Below are 14,972 nucleotides of genomic sequence, written 5' to 3' on the forward strand. Positions count from 1 at the left end.
ACTGTTAAACTAGTCCTACTCAAACAACAAGTGTTTACACCTTTTTGCTTCCAGATTTTTAAATAATGTTCAGATTTCAGTTTTCTGCTGTTTAGGATTGATTTGTCCGGTCTTCACTTTTTGTGCTTTATTTACATTTTGGTGCTTTTTGCTTCTAAATCTTTCAAAACATTCAGCTCATTTTAACAGTTTTGCTTAGTTTCAGCTTCAGCAATTAGTTTCTGAATTCAGCATATGATGCTAATTTCACAGTTCAGCTAAATGAAAAAATTAAACTGTTGAACTAGTCCTACTAAAATAACAGGTGTTTAGACATTTTACCTGTCCAATTCTTTTAGACAGTGTTCACAGATTTGAGTTTTCTGCTATTTAGAATTAGTTTTCTTGATTCTTCACTTACTTTTTGTGCTTTTTTGCTTCTTTGTGTTTTTTGCTTTCACATCTTTCACTACATTCAGCTCATTTAACAGTTTAGCTTAGTTTCAGCTTACTTCAGCTATTCAACAACTTCAGCAATCAGTTACCAAATTTAGCATATACTGCTAATTTCACAGTTCAGCTAAATGTAAAAATTAAACTGTTAAACTAGTCCTACTGAAATAACAGGTGTTTACACATTTTAGCTGTCCAATTTTTTTAAACAGTGTTCACAGATTTGAGTTTTCTGCTATTTAGGATTAGTTTTCTTGATTCTTCACTTACTTTTTGTGCTTTTTTGCTTCTTTGTGCTTTTTGCTTTCACATCTTTCACTACATTCAGCTCATTTAACAGTTTAGCTTAGTTTCAGCTTACTTCAGCTATTCAACAACTTCAGCAATCAGTTAGCAAATTTAGCATATACTGCTAATTTCACAGTTCAGCTAAATGTAAAGATTAAACTGTTAAACTTGTCCAACTGATATAACAGGTGTTTAGACATTTAAGCTGTCCAGATTTTTATACAATGTTCACAGATTAAAGTTTTTTTTTTTTTTTTTTTTTTTTTTTGCTATTTAGCATTATTTTTCTCTATTCTTCACTTACTTTTTGTGCTTTATTTGCTTGTTGGTGCTTTTTGCTTCTACATCTTTCAAGACATTCAGCTCATTTGGACAGTTTTGCTTTGTTTCAGCTTCAGTTAAGCTGTTTAGCAGCTTCAGTTCAGCTGTTCAGCAGCTTCAGCTTACAGTTTCAGCTATCCAGCATTCAAACAGCATTTGTGCAATAAATGCAATTTTTCTAGTTGTTCTTGTATTATGTTGTTTACTCATATTAGTATGACTGAATCGTCCGTGAGAAACATCGCTAACCTCTGTGCCTGCATCACACGCTCTGATTGGCTTCTGGACTTAAGTGGATGTCTAACGCTACTGAACGCTACTCAGTCCACATTGCATGGGGCTTTAGGGGGAGCGGGGCGAGTAATGAAAAGTTGGTAGCACATTAGCTAGCTCCACGACTTCAGTTCTGTCTTGGAATATGAAACTGTCCGCTCACAGTTAAACATCTGGATTTAGAAAACTGATGTTTGAATTTAAACTCGGATTTGACCTTTTTCTTTCTGGAGAAAACGTTCATCAGCATTTATTATTGATGCGCCTTGTGATCATTTGGTGTGTAATCTGATTACAAGACTACCATGATTCTGGGTTCTGGGTTGAGGCTTGCTGTTTGGTGTCTTCCTGCGGCGTTCCACCTTCTCCCTGCATGTTTCCTCAGGGTGCAACCATTTCCTCCCACATTTGATGTCAGATATTTTCTCAAACCAGCACTTAGCAGCAACAAGGACTGAAACATGTTTTCGAACTGGGATTGTTTGTTCTGGGACTCTGACTTCAAGCTTTTGGTATTTCAGGTATGACTCCACCACCTTTAAACCGATTGTTTACCTGTAGTTGAATCAACCCATCCGATCGCTGACCGCTGGTTCTGAATGAAGCCAGCAGCTTCCATGACACAGGGAAAAGTCAGACACAGTTAGTGTTCGGGATCATGTTTAGCTGCTGATCCTGAACTTCCGGGAACCCCAAAGCAAGCATCTACATGTGGAAACCGGTGTTTTTCTCATTAATGTTTACGGATCCAACATTCCACCTTGCTCGCCACGAGGAGTGTTTTGAGTGTGTGTTTTATGAAGAGGTGTGTGTTTATTAACTTGTACCCTGCACTGGAAACTACATATAATCAGTCATATCACTTATTATTAACGTTATTTAACATGTTTTCCACAATGACTGGAGGAATTTTCCATATAAATCCACCAGCAGAAGAGGAAAAACAACCATTTCTGTATCTTTGTTCATATATATCTTTATTTAATGTTGGCCAGACAAAACACATCTCATATTATGACCTGAAGTCGATAAAAGTCAATATTTTTGAACTAGTCCGCCTTTTATTCAGAGAAACGTTGTGTGTAGAACCACGTCCTAACACCAGTAACAAACACAATCTCTCTGCACCCTCACAAACAATAACTCTGGCTATCAGATGATCTCAGGCCCCTTTGCGCCGCTGCTATAGAGGGCATCATGTTAATTGCTTCCATAAGGGAAGTCTTGGAATGTCTTGTGTATTGGACTTCCTGGCTTCCCCGCTGTTCTCCGGGGACCCGTGGTTCTTAGGCGGTCTGGGATGGAGGGAAGGCGTCTGAGCTCTCCTCAGGATGCAGATCTACACAAACTGTGTGGTAATACTAGGCCTAATGCACAGAGTTCATCTGGGAGGGAAAACACTCTGTTAGGGTGGAAAAAAGCACAAGAAAATAATTCTATCCTAATAAAGTATCAATTATTATAAAGTTTTATGGTATTTTTAAAAGTGTATACTCCTATAAGGTAACTTTCAAATGAACGATGGGTTTGTGGAAGTAAGGATTCAAACTAATTATTGTTGCATGTAGAGAATAGAGATGCACGTAATCTAGCTTTCATGGCCGATTTAGGTTGAATCTGGGACTTATTACCCTAATTACCTTAAGAACTTTTATTCTGATTCCTCGCAATGATGAGTTCACAAACCAGCTAAAATGGCAACACTTTTTAATATTTGACTTAGAGAACAAACAAAAAAACCAAACAAACATATTATAGAATTATATTTCGGTGGGGTTTTAGGTCTCTGGTTGCTGTTCATACAATTACAGGTCATCTACAATTGATTGCACTGATTTGGCCATTCGTGCAAATTTTTGACCAGTTCCAGTCACTAACATCTTTTGCTTCCTCATGTATCAATTTACACAAAAATCTATCTATTCAATAGGTTTATAGTTTTTTTAGTATATATTTTTAATAATAGATCAGTTCCAATTTACTGTTGATCTGTTTGAATGTAAGTAGACCTATAAAAGCACATTTTCCCCATTTTGGTTCCCAAAATATGTGCTTTTTATCTGTAAATATTGGGTAAACAACTTTGTAAGTATACACATTTCTAAAGTCCAGCCCCCTTTCCTGCAGGCTCTCCGCAAAAGTCACAGAATCTGATGTTCACGGATGCAACATAATGTCAACTTACATTTTCTACCCATTGTTGGTCCCTTTTCTGCCATAATTCCTAACGTAAATCTCCTACGTAAGCATAAAACAATTCAGAGGAGCAGTGTGATGGATGGGTCTTGGTCCAGTCATTAAGAACGGGACGTTCACAACGATTCGATGTTTTTCCATAAGAGCAAATTTCAGAGGTGATTTCTTTTTCTCCACAAACCATAAAATGTATTGGTTGCCATCAGTATGTGAGGAGAGAAGATGACAAAAAGTGTTCCAGAAAAACATCTCCTACCCTATCTATGACATCATCTATTAGGATGCCTTCACCCAGGTGCCTCCACTTGTAGAATCCTAAAGCTCCACCATCAAGTGTACACACGTCAAAACCACGGTTTATGTGTTTACACACACACACACACACACACACGCACGCACGCACACACACACACACACACACACACACACACACACACACACACACACTGCTCTCGAGCCATAATGTTGTTTGGGTCTCCTGGTGATTCGTAGCTTGCATGCTGTTGTGCATCATTTAAAAAAGTACGAATGGATTCAGAGCGACTCCAAGCAGCCGTGTGTTTAGACCTCCCACCTGCATGTGTGTGTGATTTATGTTGCAACTCTATAGAGAAATACCAACTCCTAAATAATGTGCAAACCAATAAATACCTTGGTCTTTATCAGATTAGGGCCCGCTGTTGCAGGTTTGAGGTCGAACTTGTTTCATCCAGTTTCAAAACATTTTATAAACCTAGATAAAAAAAACAAACAAACAACAAAAACGATGAAATTCTGATTTCACAGAAGAATTTGTAGATTTTGCCAAGAGAATTGTTACAAATCATGGTTGATTCTCTTGTCACACGCACGCACGCACGCACACACACGCACACACACAGACCTAGAAGTTGTTACTGAGGGGAAAAGGTGCTGCTTCTCATTCCAGAGTTTCAAAATAAGAGCATTTTATGCTGAGAAATGAGGATTATAGCTGCTTTAGTGAAACTTTGCAAATTATTATGCACAATTTCATGCTATTTTAATTTTAAGACCTTTAAAAGTATTTTTCCTAAATATTTAGATTAGTCCTGAGTAAAGTTGATTTTATTTTTTACAGAGAAGACAACAGAGTATTATAAGTCTAGAGCAGGCCTTTGGGTGCTGACTTCCTCATGCCCTGACCTCAGTTAAAATCAGCCTGCAGCTGCTGCCTCCTGTTAAATTAATATAATAACAGTCTCCAGGTGAGGATCCCTCTGTTTGTGTGTTGGGTTTTACATTCGCTTTGATCCCACTCCTCCATATTGTGTAATCACACATAAACGGACAGATCAGAGTCGAGTAAATTAAAGAAGGGTTGAAGTTAACCCCTCTGAACAAATGTGAGAAGCTCCTGACACGTGCAATTACGTTTAAGCAATAAACCACAGACGCGTGTTGCAGTTAAACATTTACGCAGCCGTGAACTGATGGGGTTAGCATCATCTCATCCAGATTCAGCCTGTTGGGTTGTGCATCAAAGGAGGATGGCTCAACGGATCAGAACCGGAAACAACAATCAGCATCCTTCAGCAAACACACCGATCTGTTAAATACCAGCTTCAGGAAAATAGACAATATATATATAAATACAAATTATTGCAAATGTTCCAGCTGGCTAAAAGCAAATCATTATAACCTCAGATTTAAAATGTGTTTTTTTTTCTTTAAATCAATAAAAAAATAATTCAGTTGTTGTTGAACTCATTTGTAATAATAAAATAAACATCAATGTTTTATATTTGCTTTGTAAAGTCATCAAAATGTGGTGGAAACTGAATTATTTAAAGTTAAACTTTGTGATTATTTAATAAAAAATTATTTTTGCTGATTAAATTATGTTGACAAATGTTAGTGTGTAACCAGAATAGATTCATCCAGGTTCGGTTAAAAGTTTGATCACTTTTTGTAAAGTTTAAAATTTCAGTAATTCAATTATTTTTCTGCCAACAGAAAATGTATTTTTTGATGTAATCTGATTTATTTTGACTTTGGAGCAGCCGAGACTCTAAAAGCCCTTCATAGAGCAAATTCCACCATTTTTGTGTTGGTTAGATCCTTTTAAACACTTTGAATCCGACTTTCATGTCTGTTTTAGAGAAATTAAATGTAAACATTTCTATACGTTTGGGGAGGTTTGCTGAGAGGAACACGTTCATGTTTTTGATTTTTCCAGCGTTCTGAGTGGGACCAAACTTCTTCACTTGTCTCTGTTCTGCAGCGGAGAAGTGGTACAAGCGCCACCTGACCTACCAGGTGGTGAACTGGCCTCGCCACCTGTCTCTGGGCTCCGTGCGGCTGGCGGTGCGGGCCGCCTTCCAGCTGTGGAGCAACGTGTCCAACCTGGTGTTCGAGGAGGCCTCTGAAGGACCCGCGGACATCCGGCTGGCGTTTTACGAAGGGGACCACAACGACGGGACCGGGAACGCTTTTGATGGACCAGGTCAGGATTATCGCATCCTCTCGTCTACAACCCTTAACAGACCGATGTAAACGATCTGATTGGTGTCCAGGAGGAACCTTGGCTCACGCCTTCCTGCCCCGCCGAGGAGAAGCCCACTTTGACATGGCTGAGAGGTGGACGCTGAACGGACACAAAGGTCACAACCTGTTCATGGTGACGGCGCACGAGATCGGACACACGCTGGGGCTGGAGCACTCGCCTGTGAGACATGCTCTGATGTCACCATACTACAGGAAACTGGGCCGCAGCATGGTTCTGAGCTGGGACGACATCCTGGCAGTGCAGCAGCTGTACGGTGAGGGGACCTCTGAGCAGAAGGATTTGAGAGCAACCAGAGCTTTACTGTGATCACTTCATAAAGTAATCATCTCTAAGTTCCTGACAGACGTGAGAACAGCCACTAATCTAAACCAAAACATCCCGTCTTTGTGCTTTTTGCTGGTTTTTATCTTTGCAGCAGCAGGAGTTTGAGCTTTGAGGGCAGCAGAGGTGCTGTGAGCGTCACAATAACCCTCTCAGAGCCTCGTTTGTGTCATTACGACCCAGTGTCTCACACTGGCAGCCTCTGGCAGCTCTGTTGTGGTAGATCACTGGTGTCAGAGCGTTCTATTATGACTGTGTATAACAGCTCCTGTTTGCTGGGAGTGTGCCGCTCCTCACGGCATGTGCGAGGCAGGTTTCCACACGTGTCGTTATGCATTGTTGTTTCTTTTCCATCTGCTTGATTTCACTGTAACCGTCTCCCGGCGGCTCTGCACCCCTGTGCTGCAGCGGGTCCGTGAAAACACGCTGCAGGAATGTTTCCATGGCTGCAGGACAGTCACACACTCATTAGGATCATTTGGATCTGAGCTTGAGATTCAGCAGAATCGTCTCATTTTCAGCTTAACTGATGAGTCCCATCTGCTCTGCCTCTGGACATATTCTGTCCTCAGTTTCCTCAAATGCTGTTTTTTTTTTTATCATCCTCCATGATTCACTCTGCAGTAAAGGGAGAAGCGTTGAAATAAATGAAAATAGAGCCAGAAGTGGATCAGGCCTGAAAGAGTGGGATGTGTGTGTGTGTGTGTGTGTGTGTGTGTGTGTTTTAGCAGCATATCTTGATGGATTTGAATGAAACTCAGAATAAAAAACTCAGTTTAACAGATATGAGACTAAACTTTGATGTTATGGGTCATGACGATCATCTTCATGTGTGATCTGGTATAAAAAGGTGTTCCTTCAAGGAATGGTAGACCTTTTAGTTAAAGTCTTTTTTTTTTTTATTAATGCTGAAAATTAAACTTCATTCACCAACTCACCAGCCAGAGGAATTCAGGACAAATCTTTGATGGCTTTTTAATTGTTTCATGAAAACTTACCCAGGATTCTGTTGTTCATGAGATCACAGCTGGTTGTTCTCCTGTGCTCCTATCTTCCTGATTTGCAGCCCGGGGCAGCGATTCCTGCAGCTGCAGACACACACACACACACACACACACACACACACACACACACACACACACACACACACACACACACACACACACACAGGACTGTTGATGCTGTGAAAACACTTGTGTTGCTCTGTGAGCTGATGAGAAGCAGGTTGAACTTGTTGGTTTTCAGAGCTCCTGGTGTCTTCTGACTGCTCATCTTATTTTAGGTTACTCTGTAAAACTCGTGTTTATAGTTGCGCTTTCTCCCCCAGAAACCACGAGAAGTCCCTCCATCAGTGCTGAACACGTGGGAGTAGAGGCAGTCTGGAGTCGGACCTCCAGCTCTTATCTGGCTTATCCACTTGTGTGTGTGTGTGTGTGTTCGTTCCTGCAGCCTTCCTCTAGTTCATGGCTGTGCTGATTTTATCCTCATCCAACACAAATGTTTGTTAAGCTCCTTCAGCTGTAATCACCACCAAAGTCGTTAACCTTCAGCTTTGTTTTTGTCCTTTAGAGTTCAGACGAGCGCTTGTGAGCGGACTAAAACTGAAAACCTTATTTTTCTGATGGATTTAATCTCCTATCTAAAGTCTGTGTTTATATCCGGTGCTCCATAATGTCATCCGTCAGCATACATCAGCCCAGCCACATCCTGGAAAAGGACGATTTAAATGTCAACATTGTCTCCAAGTTGTTTAAGATCCACCGTCCTGTTTTAATCTGTATTGTTGTTCTGTTGGTCCCAGTTAGAAAACATTTAAATTGCTTTAGGAAACGACACTATCTATTCCAAAAGTATTCATGGGAGGTTTAGGAGTCTGAGGGATTTTTTTTACTGTGATCTTTCAGGTAAACCATTAGGTAATCGTCCTGTGAGGTTGCCGGGTCAGGTTCTGCATGCCGCTCTGCAGGAGTGGGAGTTCACGGAGCTCCAGACCCCAGGGCTGCCCCTTTATTGCAGGGGGGTCTTTGATGCCATCACCATGGGTAAATATGTCTCAAAACATGCATCTATCTGCATTTGTTCTGATACTAAACATGCTGTCTGTGTTCAGATGAGAAGAAGACTGTGCTGGTGTTCCGTGGAAACGTGTACTGGACGATATCAGCTGAGGGAGGCCTGAGCGGCCCGCTGCTCCTCCGCCAGCGCTGGCCTGAGCTCCCACAGGCCATCGAGGCAGCTGCTTTCTCCCAGCTGGACTCCAAGTGGTATTTTTTCAGAGGTGCCATTTCACTGAGCTTATTAATCAGACTTCCTTTTAAAGACTTTCTCCTAACCTAACTGGCCAGCTTCAAATGTCTCATCAGAGCTGAAAATAGAGCCTTGTGGGCCTTTTAAAGAAGCAAAACAATACTTGAAGAACTCGCAGCACTGAGGCTCCAACTGTAGCTTTTAATTAGCTTCACCTTTGTGCTGCAGACTGGTAAATTGTTTGAAATTGCCAAATTTTGCTGCTGGGGGCCAAAAACCTGACAGTTTATTCAGTGTTCACTCATCTGATACATGCAAATGAGTTTATGAGTCCTGATGCTCTGCCAAGGCGTCGTTTAAACACCATAAATCACCTGCTGTGCTCAGGTGTGGGACGGGTCATTTCCATGAGACGCTGCTCTGCTTCTCATCTTTGGAGAACTTCTGATCAGTTTCAAAGAAGCAGAATCATTTTTGCATATCATTTCCACATTTAAAAGTCTGAATGCATCAGTAGAGCTGTTCATGGTTAAATCTGATGGAGTCCTGATCTTTTACAGGGAAGCGGATTTGGCGCTACACAGGGAACGTTCTAGACTCAGGCTTCCCTATGAAGACCAGTGAGCTGGGCCTGCCTCGTCGCCCTGACTCTGCTTTTTATTACGCCCCTCTGGGTCACATGGTGCTCTTCAAGGGCGCCCGCTATTACATCCTGAACCTTAAAAGTTTGCAGCAAGAACCCTACTATCCTCGGAAACTGATGGACTGGAACGGCATTCCCCAGGGGACCAACGGAGCGCTGACCCGTCCAGATGGCCGTCTCTACCTGTTCAGAGACCAGAGGTTCTGGAGGTTTGACCCGATGAAAGTGAGGGTCACCAGGGAAGGCCATTGGGCCCGGGATCTGAGCTGGACCGGCTGCAGCAACTTTCCAGAGAACAATAACATCCTCTGACCAGCAGAGGGCGCTGTGACGTTAAAAGTGCAATAAGTGGTTTTGATCCAAGAGGTTCTGCACTTTGTCAGCATGGATTTACTCACTTTACACAGCTAACCCATTATTATTTATACTACTGAGAATCATTAATGACAGTGTTTACAGGGGCGTGTCCAGGGAGTGACCTTGGGTAGCACATGCCACCCTCGGAATCTGATTGGCCACCCCAGGTGCCACCACACTAATTTACCTTTAAATCGGCTTTTCATTGTCCACAAAAGGCTTGGGGGTAAAACAAAAGAAGCATAACCATTGGTGCCACCCATGCACAAAGTTGTGCCTCACCTGGCCCACCTCATTTTAAAAGATCTGGACACGCCGCTGAGTGTTTATAGTCCTCTGAATGGAGTTTAGGCAATGATCTGACCTTAAAACCGTAGTTATGTCTAATTTTACTAAATAAATAGAAAACACACACACACAAACACAACATATGGTTTAACTGCGGCTTCCTGTTTGTCCTGGACCTTTTAATGATGAGTTAAAGGTGGAATATGGAACACTTTAATTAAAAGCTATATTTATAAAAAGAATACCTTCACGGGGCGTTATGAGGTGTGCATAATGACAGTACAATTTTTTCTTTAAAAGCTACATAAAAAAAGAAATCAAAATTTTATTTTGACAGATGCAACACTGGATTTATGTTTACATCTACCAGCCACTAGAGGGCACTGTTGCGCTAAAGGTCCGCTCAGCAAGGCGAGGCTGCGACTGTGTAAAATGGTGGACTTGACAAGTCAAGCAGCTGATTCTGAGCCCACAAGATGTTCTAACGGTAAACACTGCTGTAAAATAAATGCATTAGTGGAAATTAGTCCGTATCCTGTACGATTTGTCTCTGAACATGTTGTTCTGGAAGGTGTCAGCAATGAGACAGCATTGCGACAGCTGTAAAATTAGTTGTTGTTGCGATACCACCTCTGAACACCAGAGTCCGCCAGAGTCCGTGTTTCATATTCAACCTTTAAAGCACAAAAGCTGACGTTTTCTTCGTGGTGAGAACAAATATTGGTATATTTTTCAAGGGAAAAGCCTGACCTTATTATTTAAACAATAATAATGTGCATTATTTATCAGATATTAGGAATAAGTGCAATAAAAGGGTGTGGTCTATCTCACTATAATGTAAATATAGCAAACAGGTCGTTTAAAACTAAATTCTTAGTTTGAAGCGACAAGTTAGGAAAAAACAGCAAAAAACATGAATTTTTCACTCAACCATTAGATTTCTAAACGGCTTAACATTTGGTCAAATTTGTGTTACGTCGTTCTTATTCTATAATTACACTTATGCTAAGAAAAAAATGTCCCTTTGGATTTTAGGTTTCAAAACATTCTGAGGCTTTAAAAAGGGCCAATTTCTCAGAGATTACACCAGTTCAAATAAAATTCACTTTCTTTACAAGGTTTTATTTTATATTAGTAAAATAAGACATAAAATACTTTATCATAGATAAAACTGTTTTTCCATCGCACCCTTCTCTTTACATGAATCTCAAAACAAGTATCACTTTGTGGGATTTTTAAATAAGGGATGGAATATCCTGTCAATTCCACACGGGACATCCCAGTGTTCCCAGTGCGTTAGGGTGAAGAAGGCATGGCTGCCATTTCTGATATTTTGGCATCTTTTCATTCACTCCATAAGTTCACATCATTTAAACAAACTAGCTGCATTAGGTCTAACAAAAACAACATTTACTGTTAATTTTAACTCGCTTTGAAATAATCTCTTGTTAAAACAGAGCCATTAGTGTAAATAGTGGGAATTTATGGCAGGACTTTAGATGAAGAACTCATCAACTGGGTCCTCGTTCTTGGGCCGTGCCGACAACAGCTCTGCAGCGGTCCTGTTCTGAGCCAGGAGCCTGTTGGAAGGACTCCGTCCAGCTCCAACCGTCCTGTTCTCCAAGGCAGCACCATCAACACCACCAGAGGCCTCCATCCCAGAGGACTTATGGGAGTTCACAAGTGTCTGAGGCAAATGTTCCATCAGCTCTTTGGCCAGCTCTTTGACAGACAAAGCCCCGACTGAGGAGGAGTGAAGTGTCGTTTTACCGGCAGTGTCCGAGCGAGGGGGGACGGCCACTCCCGTGTCTACGTTGGTCTCTGACTCCTCCTCTTCTTCCAGAGGGAGACGGGTGTGAGAATGTGTGATGGAGGGATGCAGAGGAGAGTCAGGCTGGTTGGATGTGGAGAGTTGAGCAGGGCTGCTGCGCTGAGATGAGTAGCAGGAGCTTCCAGGAGGAGTGCTGCAGCAGCTCCCTGATCCCAGGCTCTCTGCTCCAGAAAGCTTCTCTAGGACCGGATCGCTGCGGGGCCGGTTTCCTGGAAACAACCCAACAGAATCACGACAGGGTCAGGAGATGAGCACATAAAACTCTCCTGGATCTATAGAAAAGTCTCCTAAGGTCTAAGTTTACATGAATAAAATTGAATTTGGAAGTTCAAATTGTTCTGAAACTGTACCTTGTCTGTATCGTTGCCAGGACGGTGGGGTTGTGGATGACGAGCTGTAGGCCTGTCCAGAGCTCCGGAGCTGCATCCCTCTAGGGGACACGCTCAGATAGGTCAGGGGAAACGCACAGGTCAGAGGTCGCTGAGGTTGAGGCGCGGTTTTCACCTGCAGCACAGGATTATGATTATGTGACAAACTACAAAATCACATCGAAACTGCTAAAAAAAATTGCTTAAATAAACAGTAAAACACAATTTAAATTGGTCTGACCTGAAAGAGAACCTTGTTACCGTCCAGGTCTTCCGTCTGCCAGCGTGTGGTGCTGATGGGGCTGCAGGGGTTGGGCAGCAGTGGCACTAGTTGTCCAATTTCTTCCACGCTGAACTGCAGAGCAGCGGAGCTGCACGATTCCACACAAACTCCAGGAGATAGCTGCTTCAGAGCCAGCTGGAGGCACAGCCCTGGCTCTGTGTGCAGAACCGCAAAGAGATAAACAGGCAAAAGTGGAACAATTACTAATGAAACTGCAATTACTCAGAAATCATGAAAACGTGACAAATAAGAACTAAATTTTCTGAATTAAGTGTCTGCTTCTTTTAATGTTTGCCAATTTTTTCCCAAAACACTTTGGAACTAAAAGTTGAGCTTTTCCTTATGAAAGATTGCAAAAACAACAAGAACCTTTTCCTGACAGCTTTTATTTGTGTGTGACTACTAGCATAAACATCCAGAACAACAACAACCTCTTCTGCCCATGAAAAGAACAAGTCCATGTCCACCCGAGGGTTCTACCTGTGTGGACGGTGAACCAGCAGAATCCCGTCTTCTGCTCCTCCGCCCGCCGCTGCAGCACCGTCTCATACAGCCTTACAGCATCCTCGTAGTTGTCATAGTTACTGTACAGCGTCACACGCAGTATTTCTCCTCCACAGTGCACAGGCCGTACCCCCCACACAGGCATGCCTGCACCCAGGCTGTAGAAGTCCCTGCTGGGTAGGAGATAGGGCCGCAGACGGGGGTTGGACGAACTGCTAGACGTAATGTGGATCCCTGCAGCTCGGCTGCCACAGCTCTCGGTGTGATGGTACTGCCAGGGTGGCCGCTGAAAGAAGTCCAGCACTTTTAGGATTCGCTCCTCTCCGTAAGCCTCGTGGAGGAAGAAGGTGATGGCTAAAGAAGGGTATCCTGGGAAATTTTAAAGAACGGTTCGATGTGAGCTAATGATGAACAACAGCAGACTACAAGTCATTAAATTAAACTAAACATTCTCAGCAAGGCCTATAGAAAAGAAGTGGTGGCATCTACAGCATGTTGAAGATTCAGACCTGCCACAGGACAGAGGTGCACGGGAGCTCTGAAAGGAGAGGCTCTTTCTGACACATGGAAGATGCGCAGGCTTGGGCACAGCCAGCGCAGCAGGCGGTCCAGGGTCTGCTGCAGCAGCAGAGATTCTCCAGGGTTGGCAAGTAGGTGCAGGTTCATCAACAGGAGTTGCTGCCTTGTCTGCCTGGTCACCAGCTCCACTGAAGTTACACACAAACACATAATTCATATAAAATAAAGATACACAGTACACATATGCCTACGATCACTCCATGCCCATGTCTCATAAAAGTAAACATTTTCAAGGAATTTAAGCACCAGTAAGAAGTCAGTTTAGGCTTAGCTGTAAAACTTTTCAGCATGTTTTAAACATATTTTAGTTTAAATACTCACAATATTTCTGGACCTAAATGAGACACAATGTGTTAAGTATATTTAGAAACAACTGAGATAATATTAGTATCGGTATAGTGGAGCATAAATCTGCTACCCATCCCTACTCTCAGGTTAAAATCTTCCATCTGTGACACGCTTTAGTTTTTTATGAGCTCAGAAAACTCACTACCAGACGATGACATCCTGCTGCAGCCAGATCTGGAAAAAATACACGAAATAAAAAACATTTTAGGAATAACTCGTGAGGAAAAGACAAAAATCTGTCTCCATCTTGTGGCGGTTGCTTTGGAAACCTGCCCGTCGCTGCTTTGGTCACCATGACAACACTTTATCTGTTGTTAGCTACCACGAACTAAAAAAATGTTATTTTACAATAACAAAATCACGATAAGACGTGGAAAAGACACAAAACAATGAGGTTTGAATGTCTAAAAACGTTTAGTAACAAGTTACGGAGCTGGCTTCAATTATTACATCCGTCACTGGGAGTTTAATCTGAGCTAAATTCATTTCCATTGTTGTTGCTGATGAGGAGCAGAAGCTATCGTTAGCCTGTAGCTAACTCGGAGGCAACAGTTGACTCACTCGGCTGTTTCTGCCCCGGAGTCCACGTTTTCATTGTCGGCTGACCGCAAAGCCGCCACTCTCCGCCACATCGTCCGGTGTTCTGTCCCGGTACACACACTCACATTTGGTCCTGTGCACGGGGAAGAGAGTTTGAGCAGGTTTTGTAACAGTCCGGAGTGTCAAGCATCCTGCTGGATTTGTTTCCACAGACTGGCAGAGGGGAAGGGAAGAAGAAGTACTGGGATCTTACTGGGACAGTGACGTCACCAGGGAGCTAAACACCATCCTGATAACAATGTCTAACAGAAACTCAGTGCTTCTTGTTCGGGTCGGAAAATAAAAGACTGGCGTTTGCTTACAGAGCGTAAATTACAGGGCGAAAGGGAGCAGAAGTGGAGCAAAGCAAAGCAAAGCCGGTGTTCTGACGATCCGCGCTTCCTCGGTTGAATATTCCTTCCGCAGCGTGTTATGACAGTTTTGCCCTTGTTTACAGTTCAGTAACACACTTATTAAGCAGTTTATTTTAAATAGGTGATATTACTCAAAAATACAGAACTGTAGTGTAATTATTAGCAAAAATATACAGTGTTTGTTGTGGTTTATTTATTAAAATGACTGTGTTT

The 14,972-nt window shown here is 42.3% G+C and overlaps 2 protein-coding genes across 3 annotated transcripts in view; one reads left to right on the top strand and one right to left on the bottom strand.

Moving 5' to 3' along the window:
* The window catches only part of mmp28 (matrix metallopeptidase 28), a 17,770-nt gene extending 8,024 nt beyond the window's left edge, over positions 1-9,746 (top strand). The window contains exons 4-8 of the mRNA XM_015951740.3: positions 5,753-5,974; positions 6,045-6,290; positions 8,263-8,400; positions 8,469-8,636; positions 9,166-9,746. Of these exons, the coding sequence (XP_015807226.1) occupies positions 5,753-5,974; positions 6,045-6,290; positions 8,263-8,400; positions 8,469-8,636; positions 9,166-9,560 (1,169 nt within the window). The 3' untranslated portion in view covers positions 9,561-9,746. The remainder of the gene's footprint in view (positions 1-5,752; positions 5,975-6,044; positions 6,291-8,262; positions 8,401-8,468; positions 8,637-9,165) is intronic.
* A 1,243-nt stretch (positions 9,747-10,989) lies between these two features.
* Positions 10,990-14,618, bottom strand: LOC107380475 (protein FAM124B). Of its 2 annotated transcripts, XM_054743397.2 has the most exons (7): positions 14,368-14,618; positions 13,949-13,980; positions 13,389-13,586; positions 12,856-13,248; positions 12,334-12,530; positions 12,075-12,228; positions 10,990-11,933 (listed from the first exon to the last, which is right to left on the bottom strand). In XM_054743397.2, the coding sequence occupies exons 1-7, from the start codon at positions 14,436-14,438 to the stop codon at positions 11,389-11,391; spliced, it is 1,590 nt and encodes a 529-aa protein (XP_054599372.1). In that variant the 5' UTR covers positions 14,439-14,618; the 3' UTR covers positions 10,990-11,388. The 2 variants fall into 2 exon arrangements, with proteins under 2 accessions (XP_054599372.1, XP_015807225.2); XM_015951739.3 differs by lacking the exon at positions 13,949-13,980.
* Positions 14,619-14,972: the final 354 nt, after the last annotated feature.

Source organism: Nothobranchius furzeri, chromosome 13 (genome assembly GCF_043380555.1).
Source record: "Nothobranchius furzeri strain GRZ-AD chromosome 13, NfurGRZ-RIMD1, whole genome shotgun sequence".
NCBI classification, from domain to species: domain Eukaryota; kingdom Metazoa; phylum Chordata; class Actinopteri; order Cyprinodontiformes; family Nothobranchiidae; genus Nothobranchius; species Nothobranchius furzeri.